The sequence below is a fragment of the Numenius arquata genome, chromosome 2 (assembly GCF_964106895.1).
Source record: "Numenius arquata chromosome 2, bNumArq3.hap1.1, whole genome shotgun sequence".
Classification (NCBI taxonomy): Eukaryota; Metazoa; Chordata; class Aves; order Charadriiformes; family Scolopacidae; genus Numenius; species Numenius arquata.
In genome coordinates, this window is record NC_133577.1 from 73812535 (window position 1) to 73829988 (window position 17454).

Sequence of the window (17454 nt, forward strand, 5' to 3'; positions counted from 1 at the left end):
GCCAAGCAAATCACGTTGTGTCCTCCCCCCCGACCGCTGTCAGACCGTCTAATCACAGCCTCCTGGCTTGAACCCTGCGTGGTACCGAGCCCTTTGGCCCTGATCCAGATATGCACTTAAGCTTATATTTAACTTTGTGCATGTAAACGGTCCTGTTGACTTCAGTAGAGCATCTTGTGTGCTTAAAGTTGAACATGTGCCTTAGTGTTTTGCTGGATTGGGGCCAAAGAACGCAGTCATGTGCAGGAAACATTTTCAGCTTGATAAGGCTGTTAAAAGATATTTCCTGGTTGCCCTTCTGCAGCTGATGCCACATCACAGCCTGAATGGAGGGTCCCTGCATGACCGAGAGGGTGATTTCATATTCAACAGTCCTTTATACTGTAATACTCCTGGTAACACATGGTGCCTGTGGTCTGCTCCCAGGCTGGGCACTCTCTGTAAGCACAATCTGTAAAGGATCCTTGAAGACTGAACGCAGTATAGAACCATTAGAGCTGACAAAAGATTAACGGTGCACCTCAAATTAAAAGCTTGGGATGGGATAGAGTGTTACCTATGTCTGGCTTGCAGACAGGAAGGTGACATAATTCCTTTGCAACCTCCGAGAAAGAGATCAAATGAATTTTTTTCATATGTATTTATAGAATCAAAGACGTTTTTGAAGAAAGAGTCTTCTTATTTTAAGTAGCATATGAAGTTCACTGACACAATGGAGGAATTAGTAGAGAAGAAGGTTTTTTCAACCTTTTTCACACTCATAAATCATAGCAAATATATCTTAAACAAAACAGTATTCTCAAAGGACAGCATCAGAAAAAACAGGCATTCTGAAAAAAGAAACAGATAATCAGGAAATACGAGAATCTTTTGCTAATAAAATACATGACCCCTCTGCACTGCCCTACGAGATGGCATGACTACACTGTAAAAAAAGACATTAGATGGCTCCAAAAAGCACCTATCCTTTCCCATCTGCTGCATAAAAGCAGAAAAGCGATGATATGTCCTAGAGGGTGTGATACTGAGCTGGTGTAAAAGATATGAGGATCGTCAACTTCAAGAAAAGTTTTTAGGACAAGAGGAGGCTTTTCAGCAACTTGGCAGCTGGACAATTTAGAACGTTAATGGCAGGACTCCATGCTTATGAATCAAGTCAAGTTATTGCGGAAAAGTTATAATGGAAAAATGCCCATACTTCAGAAGCTTTTAAAATTAATATATTGTTCATGGAGGTGGCAGGACTGTTTGGAGTGCAGGCCTAAGTCTCCTGACTTCATTCATGCCATGCTCAGTTTAAGCTAGGTGTGGTCTGGTGATGAGATGGAGTGTTTTCAGCCACTGCATGTGTCAGGGTTTTTTTTCTCTGGTAGTAGCGGTAACAGGGGTATTTCTTTCTCTTTCTTTTTTCCTTTTCCCCTTCCTCCTTCCCTCTTTCTCTCCTTTTCTCCCTCCCTCCCTCCCTTCCTTCCTGCCTTTCTTTCATCTTTCTCTCTCTCTGTTTTTTTTGGCCAGCAGTTCCTGCAGTTTGATGAAGCCCTTCTGTACTACTTACATTCAGGTGCTTTTCTCAGTTCAGGAACAGCTTTCTGCCAGCGCCTGGTATCCCTCACAATGAAATGTGATCAGAAGGGAAGTGAATATGCCTTTAGTTCACTTACAGCAACACCTTAAGCCTACTGAAGTAATATCCCAAAGTGTTTTTTATCTCGGTCTCTGCAGCTAGCTCTGGGTTGTTCCTTTCTACCCACAAGCTTGACTCGTGGAAGGAAAATGATACTGTTAATACGCTCCTGATGAAAACTGCAGTGAGTATCTATGGAAGCAGAAGGTCGTTGTCTCTCCAGAAACTTAACCGAGAAACTCAGCTTAACATCTTTACTTTTCAGAGACCGAGTGCTTTAGATATTGCAAGAAAGCTAGCTTCATCCGCAAAAAATGCAACCATCTCTTGCAGCGCAGTGCCCCCTAGCACTGTCTCTACACATTCATGCAGGATTGAGGGAAGACGGCCACTTCGCTCAGTCAACAACACCTGCAGGCCATGGCTTTCCCTGGGAATTTTCACACCAACTATTGACCCAGCCCAGTCATGCTTAGCTTGTGGGATCCGACAAGATCACAGCATGAAGTGGTGTGGCTGCCCAGTAAAGCAGAGAGATCCTTAATTGTGTTCAACAGTGTGTTCTTGGTGGAGGACTGGGAGAACATAGATTTCTTTATTTGGTGACATTAACCAAACATGAACTTTAATTTTCTCATATGAAGATCAAGGTCTTTATTTTCTCCTTTTTTTCTCTGCTACTTTTTTATGGACATATAAGGCTTAGAGTTTTATCTAGGCAAAGGAGCTAAATGCTAGTTTTTATTTTATTTTTTCCCTTTGCAGATTCTCCCATGCAGACGGGGCATAGAACAGGAATTCAGATAGAGTTCTCCTTTCAGTTCTTTCATCGACTTTCTGTCTTACTTTGACTGACCCCATTATCAAAATTTTCTCATATAAATAAACACTCAGGACCCCTGCCTGGCTTTTCCAGAGTGCACTTTACTGGTAGGTCTCAAAGGAGAGAGGCTAATATCAAATATCTAATAGATATTATCAGAGGATAGTATACAATATCTTTATTTAGATATGATAAAATGAAAGAGAAGGCAGGTTAAATGATTTAGCCAAGGCCTCCCATCAGGCCACTGGCCAGACTGAGCTTTCCTGAGTAGTATTTACCTGTGATTTACAAAAATAAAGCATTATGGTTCTTGTGTATGAAATGGACCCTCTAAGTGGCAAATAAATATTGTTATTATTGCACAGTATCCAGTTGTGGTTGAAAAACCTGCATGCCTACTACTATAGAGAAGTTAATATATTTTTCAAAAGAATATCTAGATGTCAAAAAAGCAGGTGAATCAGCTAGGTCCCCCTGATCGAACACAGGTATTACTACTCCAGACAATGCTAATACATGCATCTATGTGTTATAGTTTCTCTTAGCATTCGCACAGCACCCAACATCTTTAAAGCTTATTACAAAGCATTCAGCTTGTTAGTCCTCAGAACATGCAGGAAAGGTGTTATTATCGAAATGGAGAAACATACTCAGAGGAGTTACTTGGCCAGAGAGTGAAGGAAGGTGGTGCCAGAGCTGTGATTATAATCTAGTTGTGTGTGGGCCAAACTCTCTCTTATTTACATCAGTGTCAGGTTATGGAATAACTCCACTTCTCTCAGATACTGATCCGAGATGTTGATAGACCAGGTGTATCATGATGTTGGTGATATCAAACTTTTTACAACAACAAAGAAAAAATGAAAGTGCCAGACACACCTTATTTTTCTTCTGTGTTACTCTGCTGAGGTCGGTGGGGTTGTTCCTTGTTTACACCCAGTGAGACTGAAATGACAGTCCAATCTGACAGATTCAACTTCAGCTGTAGTTTAAGCAGTAGCTAGACCAAGTACATAAGGAGTTTTTTTGAACAGTGTTTCTAATATTGCAATTTAAAGCCCAATGGTTCAGACACTGATGTATCTAAATCAAACGTCCCGTTTAATACCCTGCCTCACCTGTACTTATATGACCCATTAGCACCTCAACGCCATCTAATTTTTTTCAGTGTGTTCACTAACACACATTCCTGAGAAGCTCCCATCACTGTTATCCCCATTACACAGACTGGGATTGTGAAGCTGTCACACAGGTTGTCTGTGTCACAGCAAGGGTAGGAACCTGTGTTTCCTACTGCTAGCATTGTAACCTCAATCTCTACCAGTAACACCCATCTTGAAGCTTTTGTGTACTGATCCTCCAAATAAAAGCCTGTGTTTCCATAAGACTGGAGGTTTTAATTTTATATGGATGGTATGATTAAAGAAAAGGTGTAGGCAGGCTGTGCTTCACCCAGATGGAGCAGAATTGTAAATCTAAAGACTTAGCTGACTATTTAGAAATTTAGGACAGCTGGTCCCTGGCCTTTAATACCAGCATAATTTATAACTAGACATGCTTAAGTCTTGTAAACCCCGTAGAAAGTAGTCTGACATTATATACACTGGTTTGATACTGTGATTAATCACCCCTCAGTCCCCTTTGCAGGATAATAAGGCTGGCTGTATCTTGCAGCTGGCAATCTCCTTCCTTACAGTCCCAGCTCTTCTATAACATTTACATTTCTACAGCTGATAGAAATTTACCATTCCAAAAGGGGATAAAGGAAAACAAAACAAACAGGACTTTTCTATAAATTCCACTAAAGCTGCTCTGCTAAAATGTACTTTGAGATTAAATGTTGGGAGTGCCTGGGTAGATACGATGCTGCTTTTTCCATCTTGGTTTTAGCAGTTTATGACCCTTTTCTGACCGAAAGCCCTGAGAAGGGGAAGTGATGGGTGGTGGTGGTGTGACAGGAGAAGAAGGAACATTTGAGCAGGATTAAAAACCGCAGGGCAAAATCCTGTTTTGCACTTCAGCTAAATCTTGTCCTTTTCCTCTATCCTCTTCTTACTGCCTACTGAAAGAGGGAAAGAAGCAACACACTGTGCTCCTCTTGCGTTTTCCGATTGCATTCTGAAAGCCGTTAAGAACACTATTTTACCTCCTCCAGTTTAAAACAGCTTGCAGACAGCTGAGATGGTTTCGAGGTAAACAGCCACGGCTTTCCAAACCAACAACAAACCCCGAGGTGCGGAGCGGGGCGGCTGAGGGGAGGCTGGTCCCGACTCGGGGTGGGCAGGGGACTTCACGGGGCCAGACCCGGCCAGGCACCGACGGCCGCGGGACAGACACTCGCCGATTCCTCGGAGGTACAACTAGTTTTAAGGAGTTTCAACCCCCGTCCAGGCGGCACTAGCGGCGTGAGGGGACGGGGACTTCTCCTCAGAGCGGCCGTTACCTGCCCCACCGGCCGCGGGGCGCCCAACCGGCGCCCGCCCGCGCGCGGCGCTCCCCGCACTATTCCCTATAAGGCGCTGAAGCGGCGGCCGCGGCCCCGCCCCGGCCCGCTGGCCTCTCCCGCCGATGAGGTAATGCGGGGCTCCCATTGGTCGGGGGCGGCGGCGCCCCCGGAGCCCGAGAGGGCGCGATCGAGGCTATAATTCGGTGCACCGGCCCTGTAGCGGCGCAGCGCAGCTCAGCATCGCACCGCGCACCTCTAGCTGCCCGACTTGTCCGTGCCTTCAGGCTTTGCACCGTCCTGCTGAGCCAGCGGGCGAGAAAGAGAGAGAGAGAGAGAGAGAGAGAGAGAGAGGGAGGCAGGCAGTGCAAGGAGGCAGACAGGCAAGCAAGCGGTGGCGGGCTGTTAGGAAGCTAGAATAAAGTCAGGCGAGCAAAACCAGCGGCCGTCCTCCTGCTCCGCAGAAGTGAGGAGGCACCTCGGGGAAGGGTGGGCAACATGACGGCGTGGCTGAGCTTCCTCGTCGTGTTCCTCTGCAGCTGGAGCCTGCGGGACTTGGTGGTGGAGGCTTGCACTTGCGTCCCCATCCACCCGCAGGACGCTTTCTGCAACTCCGACATCGGTAAGTGCCGCCGGACGGCGGCCCCTCCTCGCCCCGCAGCCGCCGGCCCCGCCGGGGCTGGGAGGGCTCCCTGAGGCGGGGAGCCGAGGCCCCTCGCCTGGGGAGGCGGCACCTGCCCCGCCGGTGCGAAGCCTGCACCTCTAGAAAGTTCTGTGAGAGCCTGAAGGGGCGGGGGGTGCGGGCAGCAGCCGGGCGGTCACCACAAGTCAAGCCTTCGTCCTGCTGGTGACACCTGAAAACATAGGTGGGGCAGGTTGAACCGGGGAGGGGTGACTTGACCTTTCAAGATAGGTATGACTCCAGTAGCTGCTGCAGTACGCCTGGGTTAGTAAAAGGAGAGGCATGTGGTGGCGGACTCCTGCCCAGCCCTACTGAGGGGCAACAGGGAGCCAGGCGTCCCACAGCAGCCGTCCCTGTCCTGCAGCAGTGGTGGCAGCCTCTCCAAGAAATACTTTCAAGAAATCGGAGTGGCTTGTTTCCTGCAGCAAGATGAAAACACAATTAGAGGTGCGGGCAGCCAAAATTTCCTTCACAGTCTGGTGACAAAAGGGTAGGAGGCAGGATTAGGGTGAGTTCTCTCAAGCCAGGAAACCGCCCATGGTTGTCGGCATTGAAAGGTGTGGCTCACACAGACTTGTGATGCTGTGCCTATGGGCTGGAGAAGCAGGTAACAAGTGTCTCCACGCTTTCTGTGTGCTAGGCTGTGATCTTTGCAGCTGTGGGAGGTGTGCGAAGGTGCATGCTTTTTTTGGAAAGTTGAAACACTTTTACTGGATCCTTGCTGATGTTCTCGGTTATGGGTTTTAGCATCCCTAAGGGTCTTCACTACATTAACTTTAGGTGGGGGGATAAGGGGAACACCCAAAATATCTCAGGATAACGGAGACTCTGGATTCAAGTTCTTTGGTTTGCTTGTAGCCAAGGGTGGTTAACCAAATAGGGTTGCTGCTTGGTAAGTGTCCTGTGGTAAAGTACATGAAATCAATTAGTGCTGCCCTTTGAGTTAATACTGGACATATGTCCACATAAAAGTAAATACAGGCTGTTGCTTCAGCAGTTGTGAGTGGACTGCACGGGTGAAGTCTTGCACCTCTGTGGATTGTATTAGCACAATGTAAAAACAGTTGGGGGAGTTGGCACTGCTGGTACCCACACAGTACTGACTCCAAGCAGAGTCTGTGAAGAAATCCACTTGGCAACTGCTATGGAAGTCAAATAAAAAATAATTCTCACTGCAGCAGAACACCCATTGCTATGAACCCTGCCAGTGGCTCTTTCAAGCTAGCCAAGCTTATGGGCAAGGAAATCTCTCTTGCCTTTAACTCTTCTACAGAAACTGCAGCTATGCCTGGTTATTCATGTGTAGTTTATATACTGTATCTGCTCTTGAATGCCAAAAAAAACATTACATGTTAAAAGTGCCGGGAAAGTTACAGTTTGCTTCAATGATGATAGCCTGGAAAATATTTAAAAAATAGTTTTATACTGGGGAATTCTTCCAGGAAACTGCAGTATTAAAAGTTCTGTTGCCGTTTTCATAGTTTGGATCAACAAACATGCCACCTAAGTGGCAGGTGCCGGAGAGATCGCTCTTTCTGTGAAAGTGAGACAGGGAAACAGTTTTTCTACAGCTAAAGCTGATGACAGCATGTGGCCTTCATTAGCTACCTTTTGAAAGAAGGTGTAATTTCTTGCTCTGGTTAGGTCGTGTTATACTAGATTAAGCATAGTTTTCAGTTGAATCAACTTCTTCAGATGGTGTTAAATAAATTTGTTATGAATAAATACTGACAGTATATTTTTGCTAGAGGCATAAGTGACTAGGAGTATGGTAAACTATGAAGATTCATATAACAGTGCTCCTTAACTTTAGGATGCAAAGTTTTTCTGTTTTCTACCCTGATTTCTGGTTGAATTCAAAGTAGTCTCCTTCATCTCTCCTTTCTGTGTTCTGGACTCTTCATTATATCTCATGCCTTGGTTTTGCTCTTAAGACACAGTAGCTCAAAAAGTTAATGTCAGTGGGGCTGTCATGCCTTCGGACATCACAGCAATGCAAAGGAGGAGAAGCAGAAGGGGAAAGAGCAACTCATTCTAGTAGATGACTTAAATGCAAGTTTGGTTAAGACCACAGTTCTGTGTGATGGGTTGAAGCAAAAGTAAATCCTTACATTTGCTAGAACTGTCTGGAAAATGTGATGTTTGTGCAGGCTGATTTTAGTAAATGCTGTCATGTTCTTCATGTGCTGAAAGGGCAAAAAACACACTGAAGCTTTCCGGCTCTGTAGGAGTTAATCATCTCCATGGAAACTGATGGCAGTGTACTAGTGCAGTGTTTAGACAGACTGAACTACACGCTGGGTTATAAAACACATTGTGGGGAAGAAAGGGACTTGGCAGCAAGTTTTTATTGCTCTTGAAACTCCTGACAAAATACCAGCTCAGAAGGGAGGAGTCAATGCAATAAGGGCTGGAGCAAAAGAGCTTTTTAAAATAGCTCCTGAAACAATACAAGAAATTAACTAGCTAGGTGGCAGCCTAGGAGAGGCTTTTCATCTTCAGAGCACTCAATGTTGAAGGAAAAAACTTTTTTAGTTTAGGAGTGTAATGCAAAGTCTTACTGTTGGTCTTTCATGCCTAGCCAGTGAAGTCCTACTCTCAAGTTTATTCTCTTTTCCTTTAACCTGATCCCACTAGACATTTAATTTTTGATCTTCTTGTGGCTCAGTTCTGATACTGAGCCTCCCAACTTTGCAGTCATTAGAAGGTTTTAATCTCTACAGAAACAGATGCTGAAATAAACTCACTGGAAAGGCCAGGATTTCAATATGTAGATCCTTTGAAACTGAAGGTTGTGGTCTTCTAAAGGAAGCTTGGACTCCATGCACAACAATAACTTTTTTTCTTTATTAAAAAATGGAGGGGGGGGGGGGAAGAGGAACTACTGCCAGACTGGTCACAAGGGGGTCTTTTGACTCAGCCTGAGTGTTCCAGCATGATGAATGGAGCAAAAGTGAAGAGGTGTGTCTCATCTGGCCCTCCGAGGTCAATCAATAATAAAATTGCTGTTTTAACTCTTGGCTTTCTTTCTTTAACTGGATCGATAAGTGCCAGAACAGGCAGTACAATAATTAGACAAACAGCAACTGCTATGACTTGCCATCTGAACTTTGCTTCCTCCACTCCTGCCCCCTGCCTATGACCCCTTCCAGATGTGAATATTTTTCTTTTGTTTGAATTAAGAGACCTTTTGAAAGAACAGACACCAGGCATGCTTTGTTCCATTGTGACAAAGCTGTGACATTTCCAGCTGGATATAGCTGACATGAAAAGGGCTTGTTTGTCCCCTTTTTTTTTTTTTGCAGGAGCAGCAGGAACTTCTGAGCTTGGCTGCTGAATGTTGCATTCACAGGTTTTGAAAAACAGCTCATGCCTGGTCCCCTCTGCCCCACCTCTCCTTCAAAAAAAAGAAAAAAAAAAAAGAAAAATATGTGAAACGGCAGGCTGGATTTTGACAAACCAAAACCAGTCTGCAAGTGATAAAGAAAGTAGTTTGTCCACTCCACACCTATCTCACTTTCATCTTGTGCATATACTTCAGAAAAGAGCTATGGCAATACTAGCTGTCTCTTACTTCAGTTCAAAGGAGTTCAAAATAACATTCCTTTCTATAGTTTGTATGGTGAGAAATATCTGCTATTTCAGCAATGATGCCAGTGGGTCCCCTCTCTCTTAAATAACCTCACTCTTGGTGAGTTGGAGTTGGCAAGCTTTGGGGAGATGAAGGTAAGGTCTTAAGAGTCCTTTGGTGTCAAGGAAGCCATCCATTCCTCCATCGTGCCATAACCATAGCACTGAGTTCACAACACCTGCGGTGGCCAGACTCCTTTGAACTGAGAATGGGATATGAGAAGAGCAAGAGACAGCAGAGAAGGAGGAAGCTCATGAATTTGTTTGGCCCAAAGTCTAAGCACCTAATTGAGTACCTGATCTTTTGCTTTCACTGTTTTTCTTTAATTCCTCGTTCTGCCTTCTCACTAATAAGCTGAAAGAGAGATGCAGAACAACTTGATCATAGATGAGATTTTGAGTATGTATTCTTTGCCTTGACGTAGACTCTGCAGTAAGGTCACACACGCTGTCTTATCCTTTAAGGCAGACAAGTAAGGTCTGCCAGATCAACTTAAAAGTTAAAATACATGTCATAATGGTTGCAAAAGTGTTGTATCCACTTTGGAATCAGACTTCTGTTGAGGAAGTAAGGATGTGGTTTCATTTTTAGACTGGACTTCCCTTTGAGGTATTTTAGAAGCAGGAAATCTGAGAAGTGCCACTTAAAGCTTAATAAAAAAACAGAAGTATTCACAGGAATTCCATTTAATTCCATTTTACATGGGGGAAAAAAAATGAGGAGATTTAACATTTATGGAATTCCAATGTCCATGGTAAAAATGTGGTGAAAAAGGGTGTTCCTTGTGCTTGGTCATGTCTTCTGACAGAAAGGTGACCATTCTAAACTGAATTGTTCTATTTAATAGAAGTAGAAAGAGAAGTTGTTTCTGTTGGTTATTTGCAATTAAAGTCCATAGGGGAGTAGAGGGATCACCTTGTGGCATCTGGAATTTGTCATTTCTCCAGACGTATGTACGAAAAAAAAATGTGATGGAAATTAGTGTTTGGGCAATGTAATGCAGTATGTATATAAGGTTCCTTTGGTATCTTATTACTGTTGTTTATGCTTACTCCAGATTTCCTGCAGGAAGAAACTCCAGCAAGACCTCTGAGCCAATTGGGAGCCAAATGTTCTAACCCTCAGTCTTAGAGCTCCTTGCTTTATGTAGACATTTCTTTCATTCTTATTTTCATTGATGTTCCTTCCACCTGTTCTTGAGAACTCTTCACTTATGAACTGCTCTAATGTTTCTGGGAAGAAGTGGGCTAGTGGGAACATAGTTATGTACTGCCATACGCAGTACTAATGTGTTTAGCTTAGCAAAAAGTTTTCATCCAGGGTGGGAAAGGGCCTGCTTTGTTCATATCTGTTATTCAGGATGAGCAGATTTGGTTGTTGGATATAGAAGTGGCAGAAGGCGACACATTCATTCTCAGCTTCATTAGAGGTCTTCACATTTTCCAAGACACTAAATAGAGTTAGTTCTGGCCTTTCAGAGTTTCTTAGATATGGCAACTGGATTGGGATCTGATGAAATGGATCTCTGTATTCAAGCATAATCCCACTGAAAGTCATGGTGGGTGGGATCAAGCATCTTTAGTAGGATGACTCAGTGAGTCACTGTGGATTTACGTGAGTGTTAAAGCTATTACGCTGAAAACTTAGTTTTTTGAGGTAAGAATGTTGTCCGAGGTCATATTTCTTTTTCCTCACAGCTCCATACCGTGTGGTGCTCTATGTAGCCCAACCAAGCATGAGTCACTGAAGCAACGAGCATGTTTGGTCTGGGCAGGAGGCCCTGTCATTAAATGAAACTTCCACCAGATGCAGGTGGACGTTCATAAGAGCTAGTAAACCTGTGAGGACAGCTTGGTTTGAGTTAGCAGGCAAGGCCAGGCATGCTGTGCTTGCCAGCTCTGAACCAGGCTAAGCTGAGGGACTAATATCAGTCCTAGTAATGTCTGGAGTGCATGTGGTTGAATTTCCTTTTAATAAGGAAGTATTTTTATTTTTTTTTCAGTTCAAGGTGAAGAGGCTTTTGCTCTGTTGTGCTCTTATTGCTCCAGACTTTCAGGGTATGATTGGGTCTTTCACAGGAGAGCAACTTAAATGATACTGGTCAAATGATAGTAGCATAAAGGATAAGAGAGGAAAATTGGGCCTTCAAGGACCAATTAGTTAAGCAAATGCACAGGTCATTAAACTTAAAGACCTATGGTAGCTTGTCTAAATCTCTGAAGAACCTCTACATGTGACACTTGAAACGTTGCTGGTTTAACTTTAATGGACTATTAACTGCTCTTTAAGCTAACTACACCTTACATAGACTTCTCTGAGACAAGGTTGATCAGGGAGGCTGACTATATTTGGAATTGCTGCAAGACTGTCTTAACTTTTCCTTAGCTTTGTGGCACTGAACACTTGTGGCAAATAGCAGAGCTGAAGGTCAACCTCTCTGGTAACCCTCTGTGTTTAAGCACTTGGGGCACAGAGGAGGGACGCACACTGTTAGGGCTGTATTAAAATGCAGAGCTCTTCCTCTGAAGCAGAGACCTGAAAGCACGCCAAAATTACCGGTGCTCTGCCCACTGGTGACTCTGCTACCAGTGTTATTTGTCCATAGTGGGCTATGTCCTTCTTTAAAACCAGGGTCAAACTGCATTTGCTTTGGAATAAGTTGAGAAAAAAAGAATGTTAACTAGTGAATTTCAAATTTCTGCTGTTTGAATGTATTAGGCTGATGCTTGGCCTGAAGTAAATGAGTCCAAGGTATGTTACATGGATTTATACCCTCTTAGACTAGATCTGAAATCAGGCCCAGTTATCAATATGGAAAGGAAGCAGTGGACCAGCCTTGTAATTTGTTTAAAGCAGGTGTGATGCCATTGTTCTCGGCAATATTTTACTATCTTGTATCAGAGTTGGATTTGACTTGATGGTTTCAGGTTTCTAAGAGGAATGTTACAAAAACTAGAGAGCTTAAAACTAATGTTAAAAAAAAAATTTAACCTTCTACTGTAGTGTGAAGTAGTTCCCTTGAGTGACTAGAATGAAGATTTAGTGCATTAACTGACAATGTCTAATACCAGAAAAATGCAAGTGGTTTTACACAACCCTGATTATTTTATTTATTCAATGTTTCTGACAGCTAGAAAAGATTCTGGGAGCCTTTTGGAAACAAGATAGAAGTCTCTTGAGTTGCGTGCTGGTAAAATAAATGTTGACTATGAATAGTCCAAATTCTTGCTAGTGTTTATATAAGACCTTTCCAAAGGGCAATTTCAGCCCTTAGAAACAGTACACAGGCAATAACACTCAAGTTAAATAGAAGAGATGCATGTGCAAAAAATAACATCAAACCTCATCAAATATCAGAAACAGCTTACCTAAAATGTAGAATCTCATTTTTATCTTAAGAAGAAAGGAGGTGATTCAGGGTATCCCTCCTGGGACTGAAATGTTCCAGGAGCTATCAGAGAGCAGTGCTTGGGGAGAATGTTGACGAGGCCATTGTCAGCTTGGGGATAAGGTCTTGGGTTGTGTTTGTGGCGAACTAGTGGTCTGTGTCAATGGGCTCAGCTCTGAAAATTTCCATCTTTGTTACAGGTCGAGAAAGAGGATGAGCACAGCAATAGGCTCAATGGGAAACTTGTAATGGGAGGGTATTTAGGAGCTGTAGGAGTGGCAAGGGCCCTTCAAAGACTAGTCTTGGAACATATGGAGGAGAAGGATTACTGGAGAAGGAAGGGAAGCTGTATGGAAGCATTGATGAAGAACTAGATACAGGCTGGTCAAGCTAAGAAGAATCATTAGCTGTGACACGTGACAGGCCACCCCATCTGAAACTATGTGGGAGATGTCCAAGGTGAATCTAATCCATCCAGGAGAACAAAGGGGGTGCTGTGGCTTCAGGGAACACGTAAGTAGGAGAACCTGTATAAAACAATCTGATGCTCCACTGATTGACCTCTAACAGCCTGTAGCATTTTTGTTTCTGACTGGCAATCAAGGCTTAGACTTTGAAAAAGCCTGACCGGGTGGACTGGCCACGGACAGAGCACATGCACTTTACTGTATCTGGACTCGAGCCAAGCTGTTGCCTTCCTCCATTAAGATGAATGCAAGGTTCCTTCAAATAGCCCATCAAGAAGTGCAGGTTCCATGGGGGTGTGTCCAGGGCTTGGGCTCCTTTTATTTTCGCCAGGTGAGTTATAAGAAAAGTACAGCTTAGCTGGAAAATGATACTGACTATGCAGCAGGAGAAGCAAATGAAATTAAGCCAAGTATAACATACTGTCAAAGGGTACTTTTGATACACATGAAGTAGTAACCTGACATGCTGCAAGCAGGAGATAAAAGGAGAGCATGCAAACAGCAGAGCCATCGTTGTTCAACACCTATTTGTTATTGATTCTGGACAAAAATACACACTTTAATAAAAAATCCACAGTCTTCCTTAGTTACTCATCTGTTGTTAAAGTGTCAGAGCATTGTAATCCTGCTGGTTCTGAAGAGCTTAGAACTAGTTTGTTGGGGAGGTAAAGAAAGGTATGTGAAAGGGCCCAAGAATGAGAAGAGACCCCATAGGTTTTTTTCCTTCTTAATTCCTGGATTTTGACATGAAAAGGCCCAGGTTTCTGCTGGCCTGCATGATCACTGGTACTTCAGCAAAGTTTGTATAACTTGCACCAAATTTGCACAATGCTTGCACAGATAGTAATGGCTACACCAGGTGCAACAGCATGAAGGCAACACATTACTAGTTCTTATTCCCTGGTGGTTCATTAAATGAAAAAATCCCATAACAGCGCATAGGAAACAAGAATATTTCTATTTCACGGGGCTATGTTCAAAATGACCCAAGCTCCTCCTGGCCTATACTGAAGGACGTGAATTTTAACTCCCTCATGCTGTATTGTAATTACAGTATGGAGACTTCAACATCTGTTTCCTTTTCTCTGTGTTTCCCTCTGTATTGGGTGTTACTGGAGTGCAGCCTGCAGGGAGGCCTGCTGGCATTATGTTAGTCTGTTAATTTTCTGTAGAAGAGCACTGGAGCATTTATTCAGACAAGTTCAGTCTCTCACGCTAAGTGAACACATGAACAAGCAAAGATCTTGCTCCTCTGACGTTTAATTAGTCCTCTCAAATTTCTTGAATCAGCTGTGAATAGGAAGCTGTCCTCCTAGTGAGCTGGTTTTGGTGTTGGTCCCCAAACAGTTAAAACATAAGAGAAAAAATGTGCTTGCTTGTACCAAGACAGGAAAACCACAGAATGGAAAACTTCCACTTGACTTTGAAAGACAGGAAATGGCTGGTATTGGAAAGGCAACAGGTAAAGGAGGAGAGATCCAGAGGATATCTGTTGAAAACCAGCTATTCCCCAGACAATTCTCCTTTAGCTCCATGTTCTTTTGGGGGAAGGAGTTCCAGGCTGGCCCCACTGTTCCAAGCTCTTTATACTCTTTCCAAACACCCGCCCCAGTTTCCTACTTCCTGCCTCTTCTGACACTGCTATAAATATCCCGCCTGCCTTTCATAGGTTTAGAAAAATGCACATTGCAGGTGAAAGGGGATCGAGGTGACAGTATGAGACAGCCTTGAGACCCGCTCTTGTGAAGTGTGTGATTGCTGGGTCCTCTGCTTTAACTTGTGAAGTGTGAGTTTGCTGGGTTCCTTGCTTTAAATTTCCCTGAGAAAATGGAGGGAGTCCTTTAAGAATGAAACAGTCTTCCTGTTTATCATACTCACCTCTGGACTAGGATACATGATCCTGTTTCTAAGTAAACCATTTCCTCCAATAAATAATACACTACATATGGTGCAGAGCTAAAAGCTGAAAAATTTCTGGTATTTGGGAGAAGGGAGGGTGGAGAAAAGAGATTTAAGAAGGAACAGGAGACAGCAGTTGAGAGACCACATGGTATGGAAAAGTATAGCATTTGCAATAATGAATACCTTAAATGCACTGGGAAGAGGCTCAATCCAATAGGAAATAAAACAGTAAAGTGACCCCTGGGGCACTTAAGTAGCCATCATGTACAGTACTTCAATAGCCACAAAGTACAGGGCCCTCCGTTAGTATACTGTAGGGCAAAAATCACAAACCCAGAGAAGCGTGGGAAGACAAGAGCAACAGTTCCTGTGCAAGAGCCTCAGTGTTGCAAAGGACTGTGCTGGGGGCAAAGGCAGGATGAGTTCCTAAGCCCTGTGTTTTACTTCTCTAAGTATGAAGAGCAGCACCTGACCCTTTCCCCCCCCCCCCCCCCCAAGGGGGTGGGAGATTAAGGATTTAGTTGGTTATTTCCTTAAAGGATCAAGATAAAAAGGAGACTTCAATAAGTCTGTTTCCATCTTCTTTCCAGGCAGTATATTTTCAATAGAATTAAGCAGCTGTCCTGCTTTTCACCCACTGTGTAACAGTTTGCAGCTTTACAGAGAAGCACAGAAATAGAGGATTCCACAATATCAGACAGAACTCTGAGGTGGGAGTTTAAGAGGACCCAAATTATCACAAGAAGGTTTTAACGGAATATTGTCCATTCAGAGAGAAGCTGGACTAGACCTGGTGGCTAACAGCCAATGACCCTTATCAGTATGTTGGCTTTAATACCTTTGCTTTGGAACAAGCACCCTGCAGCAGAACCTGTGACAGTGAGTCATGTGCATCGTCCAGCTAGGCTGGAGTTGTGATGCTGATAAGATATACCTCCCAGAAGCCTGATGTGGGATAGTGTTGACTTTCCCATAGCCCCCTTCCGTGGCTGTCATTGTAGTTCCTTGTAGTTAGAGATTGATTCAAACCCTGCAGTTTTAAGTTCCTTCCAAAACTCTTTAAAGGCATTTGTTATTTTAACTCTGAAGAGTCTATTTTTGTTATCAGGATGAATGTTTCATCTACCTCCCACATGCGTTCTAAGTTGCAGCTCTCTCTTGAGTTTCCCAGTGTATTCTGGTTTGCTCTTTTTGTGTTTGACTTGGAGGCCAACAGAATGGGAATCATATATTTACTCACATTTTGTTTCTAGGATTTTCTTGGTGCCAAATAATTACAGGACTACATTAGCTATGACTTATAAATCCTTGTGTTACAGAGCCCTACATCCCTCTGTGTTGTGTGATTTAGCAGGAGCCTGCTGGAGTAGCACTGCCAGCTTGATCCCAAAGAGACTTGTCCTTTCCAGCAGACTGACTGTTGAAAAAACAGCAAGCAAAGGGGGAAGCACGTCCTTACTGGCCTTTATTCCTATGCAATGTTTAAATTGGTTGAAGAAATAGTGTAGATTGAAAGAAGCAGGCAGCACCTGTATGTTTGGCTGAATGGGAAACAAAGCTTTCACTAGTACCGGAAAGTTTTCAAGCCAATAGGTTCCTTCCTGTCAGTGGAAGATCTCATGTTTGTTTCAGAATGCCTTTCTCTCATACTGATTTCCTCCAGTACTAATAGCTGTTGGAAGAGGTAGGGGAAAGGAAAGCACTGGGTCTTTCTTTCCCTCCTGTCTCAGAAACTGTTTTCCTGTTTGTCTTTTGCAGTATGGCAGCTTACGCCATTGACGTAAACTTTGTCCTTTGTGCTGTTCAAAGCTCCCTTCTTCTGAATCTGACAACATTGACTACACACATCCTGAGTAGGCTGCATTTTTGATGGGACAGGAGAGTGAACAGAACAGTGTACTACAGTGATAGTTGTCTTGGCACACCCAGGGGTTCACGTTTTTGTGCAGGCTATATATTTGTTCATCAAGCCATCATCAGATCAGCACATGGTAGGGTTCCTTCCGGCATATATTCCTCAATATATATGTGGACCAACAAGAAAAGATTGAGCAAAGTTATTGTTGAAAGATTATTGTGGTGGTGCTTTGAGGCAACACCACCAGGTTACACCATAGAAAAATATGGAAAAGGCAGGTTTTGTTCCAAAAAATACGCAGAGTCCTGAATGGGTGGGAAAGAATTTGAAGGAGTTCAACTCAACTATGAGAAGAAACTTCTTCACGGTGAGGGTGACAGAGCCCTGGAACAGGCTGCCCAGGGAGGTTGTGGAGTCCCCTTCTTTGGAGATTTTCAAGACCCGCCTGGATGCAGTCCTGAGTAACATGCTCTAACATGCTCTAGGCAGTCCTGCTTTAGCAGGGGAGTTGGACTAGATGATCTCTGTGGTCCCTTCCAACTCTAAAAAATTCAGTGAAATTCAGTGAGTTTTCTAAGAGGAGCTTCTTAGCCCACTTGGACTTCCTTCTCTGATGAAATCCATCAGAACTCA

At 43.7% G+C, this 17454-nt stretch overlaps 2 protein-coding genes across 3 annotated transcripts in view; one reads left to right on the plus strand and one right to left on the minus strand.

The window, feature by feature from the left end:
- SYN3 (synapsin III) overlaps positions 1 to 17454 on the minus strand; it is a 177427-nt gene that overhangs the window by 83710 nt on the left and 76263 nt on the right. The gene's annotated exons all lie outside the window — the stretch shown is intronic.
- Positions 5065 to 17454, plus strand: part of TIMP3 (TIMP metallopeptidase inhibitor 3) — a 37796-nt gene continuing 25406 nt past the window's right edge. The window contains exon 1 of the mRNA XM_074168326.1: positions 5065 to 5515. Coding sequence (XP_074024427.1) covers positions 5392 to 5515 — 124 coding nt within the window. The 5' untranslated portion in view covers positions 5065 to 5391. The remainder of the gene's footprint in view (positions 5516 to 17454) is intronic.